Source organism: Crassostrea angulata, chromosome 5 (assembly GCF_025612915.1).
Source record: "Crassostrea angulata isolate pt1a10 chromosome 5, ASM2561291v2, whole genome shotgun sequence".
NCBI lineage: Eukaryota > Metazoa > Mollusca > Bivalvia > Ostreida > Ostreidae > Magallana > Magallana angulata.
Genome location: NC_069115.1, coordinates 13,908,633 through 13,913,112, shown reverse-complemented (window position 1 = coordinate 13,913,112; position 4,480 = coordinate 13,908,633). Strand labels below are relative to the sequence as shown.

The 4,480-nt window shown below is 33.0% G+C and overlaps 1 protein-coding gene across 1 annotated transcript; it reads left to right on the top strand.

The window, feature by feature from the left end:
* Positions 1-1,907: 1,907 nt before the first annotated feature.
* Positions 1,908-3,349, top strand: LOC128184245 (uncharacterized). The gene has a single exon (XM_052853665.1). It carries the CDS (start codon positions 2,274-2,276, stop codon positions 3,252-3,254), a length of 981 nt encoding a protein of 326 aa, XP_052709625.1. The 5' UTR covers positions 1,908-2,273; the 3' UTR covers positions 3,255-3,349.
* The last annotated feature ends 1,131 nt before the right edge of the window (positions 3,350-4,480 follow it).

Below are 4,480 nucleotides of genomic sequence, written 5' to 3'. Positions count from 1 at the left end.
AATTGCAATGCTTAATTTTTGACCAATGTTCCGGGAGTCCGGTCCATTTAAATGAATATTAACATATACTTTTTTTGTTAATTTATTCATAAGATAATGTACCTTTACTTTTAAAAAGCATACTTTTGAAGTAGGGGATTTTATGTATAAGCATTATTTATCAATCAACGCGAGTTTCCGTTGTGACTTTAATGATTTTAAAATTTGCTTATTAATTATTCGTTTTTTTTTAATGTTTCTAGGAGTTTAAATAAATAAGTAAATTACATATGTCATTCATCAAGAAAAGCATGTATGGCCTATATCTCCAATATATTTAATTCTATTTTTAATGATTTTCAAATATCAACATTTTAAAATTCTTTCAAGCAACTTCAATCAACATGCCATTTGCACCAAATTACAAAATAAATCTATATATAATGTGTCAAATAAATTTAAAGCTATTTTCATTTCAATAGTTTTTTTTAAATATTTTAAATGTTTATCTTAAAATGCTAATCATTTCGAAACAGCATGATTGATCTCAATTTAATGATTTCAAATCTGTCTTAACCATTTGAATTGAACTTAATGGTAAGAAAAGAATACAATTCATAACAATTTATACCAATAACTTTTTACTTTGAAAAAGAAAACATATATTTTTCTATTTCTTTGAAATTATTTTCATGCAATTTCCGTTTGCTCAATTTAAAAATTATTGAATTTCTATAAACTTAATTTCTTTTATTAATTTTATATTACAGCTTTGTCTCAGGTGAACTTATAACAATGAGAAGCGAAATATTTGTAAAACTTACAAAGGAAAGCCATTGGAACCTTTAGGTGGAAATCTGAAACCCCTTGGATCGTAGCCATCAATCTCGATTTCTGCACTGCCGCCTGAACATGCAAGGTCACCTAAAATAGTTGAATGGAAAGGAATATCAAGGCATTTGGTTGAATTACTCCTTGAAATGAATGAACTGAACAGGAAACATTTAAATTAAAACAGTGTTAACAATATCATAGATGTTAAATTAAAAAAAAGATCTGAACAATTATTTATCATTGAAAAAGTTTAAATAAAAAACAGCATTAATTAATCAGATCATTGTTAATTCATCAAGACCCCAATATTTTGCAAGAATCATGGTATATTTTGGTATCACATAAACGGTTAATATTGCTATAATAACTTAAGCTTTAATGGTAATTGTTGAACTATACATGTTCTAGAGGCTTTAAGGATTCCAATCACACAGTATTACGTTTGTAATAAATAAGTTTAAATAAATACACAGTGTCATCTGCATCAATTTTTTTTTTAAAAAGAAGTTTTAATTTAAATAGTGCGATGGTCACTTATGAAAATGGTAAGTGGTACATGCAATATGGCCTGGCTCTCAGTTATTTACCTTTAAAATATCAAGGCAATTAAACGCCCCTAAACTGAAGCACTTTTTATTAAGAAGTATATGTTAGTGTGGTTTCCTGAATTGACAGTCATGTAAAACTTGTTAAAAATTCCCCTGCATTGAGGCTAGAAACAAATTTCAATGGTTATTATTTTTGCACGAGTACACCCGTGATTTGTAAAAATAATTAATGGAAGCTAAAATCTGCCTTGTATCAAGTAGATTTTCATCTTTTTTTAGTAATAATAGATATGCAAAATGAGCACGAGTTGAAATTTGTATGTCATTTGCTTAATTTCCACGTACTTATGATTTCATTTTATATATTTTATTGAAGTAGCAGCACTTTTTTAAAAAAAATGAAACACCCTTAATTTGTATTTGGAAGATAATACTGATTTGTTTAGTGTATTTAAAAAAAAAAAAACAGATTTAGGTATGCTTTCCGATGTCAAACAATTCAAGTTGTACATTAAACACTCTAGAAAAAAAAGCATATGCGGGACGAATGCACTTTACCGGTACGTAAAAAATACATGGAAGTAGCACGTGCTCTTCCTATATAATAGAGTCACGCTTTAGCGTGACGATTTCGCTAAAACGGCAATAAAATGAAAAAATAACCCTTTTTTTGAATTCCTCGTCGTTTTTTATGTTAATAAACTTCGTTTAATAACGAAGTTAATTAATTAAAATCAAAAGCATTTTAAAAACAAACCCTTCGCTATGTTTCTGTCGTTCACATTCCAAAGTCGTGACGTTGTTAAGCACGTGATTAATTGGAGGTTATTGATTGGTTGAGGTAAGTGACGTAAAAAAGAAAAGTTTGACAGTTCTGAAAATGTAAACATTGAATCAGCTGAGTGAGATATCATGCCTTTTGTTTACGATGATTTGTATGAAATTTGTCGAGAAAAACGATTTTTAATTGATTGGCTTCAAGAGTTAGGACTTTTGGGGAACTTTAGTGGTATATGTGACTCTTGTAACGTTGGCACAGTGAAACTTGTTGAAGATAAATCTTACAGTAAGGACGGTATCGTGTGGCGGTGCAGCAGCAGGCTTTGCAACAAGAAAACTTCTGTCCGAGAAGGATCGTGGTTTCTCGGCAGTCATTTGCTATTGGAACAGGCAGTAAAACTGACATATTACTGGGTTTATGAACTACCGGGTGATTTCATTTCCAGAGAACTTAAGATCGGTAGTGATCATACCATAGTAGATTGGAAAAATTTCGCCAGGGAGGTGTGTCTATGCATTCTTAAACAAGACAGTGAAAGAATCGGAGGACCCGGAAAGCACGTCGAAATTGACGAAAGTAAATTCGGCAAAAGAAAGTACCACCGTGGTAAGAGAGTAGACGGAGTGTGGGTATTCGGGGGGATAGAGAGAGAATCAAAAAAGTGTTTTTTTGAAGTTGTAGAAGACAGAAGTGCTAATACCTTAATCCCCATCATCAAAAAATTTGTTGAACCTGGGACAATCATTTTATCAGATTGTTGGAAGGCATACTCTTCATTGAAATCCGAAGGCTACCAACACTTGACCGTCAACCATTCAATAGAATTTAAAAACAAGGAAACAGGAGCTTGCACCAATCTTATTGAATCTACTTGGAATGCAGTAAAGAAATCTCTCCCCAAAACTGGAACTCAAAAACAACACTACGACAGCTATTTGATCGAATACTGCATCAGAAAAAAATATTTAAAAGAAGCCAACGATAAATTTCTCACTTTCCTTGAACTCATTAAACGCGTTTACAAGTGCCAAAAAAGACGGCCTTTAGCCAATTTGACACAAAACAACCAGGTAGATCAGTTGAATGCCAGCACGGATTTATTTGAAGACTAAGGTATGTTTATTTATTTATATTTTACAATATATTGGGGGCTGCCGCCCCCAAGCTCCCGCTTGCAATGCAAAATGGCGGCGCCCATCACTGTGTATACGTTGCTAAGTTATTTCGTCGCTCCAGGTCACGCGCGGATCCATTTACAAAATGGCGGCCGTACCGGTAAAGTGCAGTCTATCCGCATAGGCTTTAAAAATGGCAAGCTAAATCACAACATGTATAATGTTTTGCATTTAAGAGTATAGTAATTGTTTGAAGATTATGCTCCGTTTATTTATGAAATGCGAAATGGTAAAAAATTGACTGATTCAGCTCTTTCTTTGCACACATGCTGTATGCCTCAAAATATAAAGTGTGATGTCAAATTAACAAGTGTACCGCGATTGGTCAGTTGTTTAATACATTTAACGTTCCTGAACTTACTTGAATACAAAATTAAACGCAAAAGTAATTTTCAATGTAAATTAATGTATTCGAATAGATGGAATTCGGGTATAAACTTTTTTGTGCAGTTTTAATGACTTATTGATGTGTGTGTGGTCATAGTTAACATTTACCTACTTTTTGGTAGTCGCGATTAATTAGTAGACCCAATAGTGCTGTGCAAAACAGTAATGACCAGAAACAAAAATGCCGTAAGTTCGACGAAAAAATACTGTAGGTGCGACTGTTATGATTTCACTTTGTTACTCTATAGCTGCCACACATAGATCATCTATCAACCATAGAGGCTTTGTAAACTAGTCATCAAGTTTTGTCCATGTTACCTACAGACTGTGAGCAGGCATTGACGCAACCGAACTTGTTGACATTAATTAGATGGGTGGTCTGCTCATAAGTTCAGAAGCTCTAACTGAAACATATATCTCACTTAATATTTTAATTTACATTTTTTATTGAAAACATACATGTACTGACAAGCGGCGATCGACGACAGTTTGCCTGGCTTGCGTCTGTGAACTTAGCAGTTACTTCACTGTATCAGGCGTTATATAATAATCATTCTAGGCATACTCTAAAACCTGGTCTGGCCCCATTGGCCTGGCCTGGCCTCAAAGTTGGCCTGGCCTCACTTTTGGCCTCAAAATTGGCCTGGCCTCAAATTTTGGCCTGGTTTCAAAAATTGGTCTGGCCTCAAATTTGGCCTCTACCAAAATTTTTGGCCTCAAATTTATTTTTATATTTTCTTTATATATTTGATGATTTTATTGATTTTTTATTGATT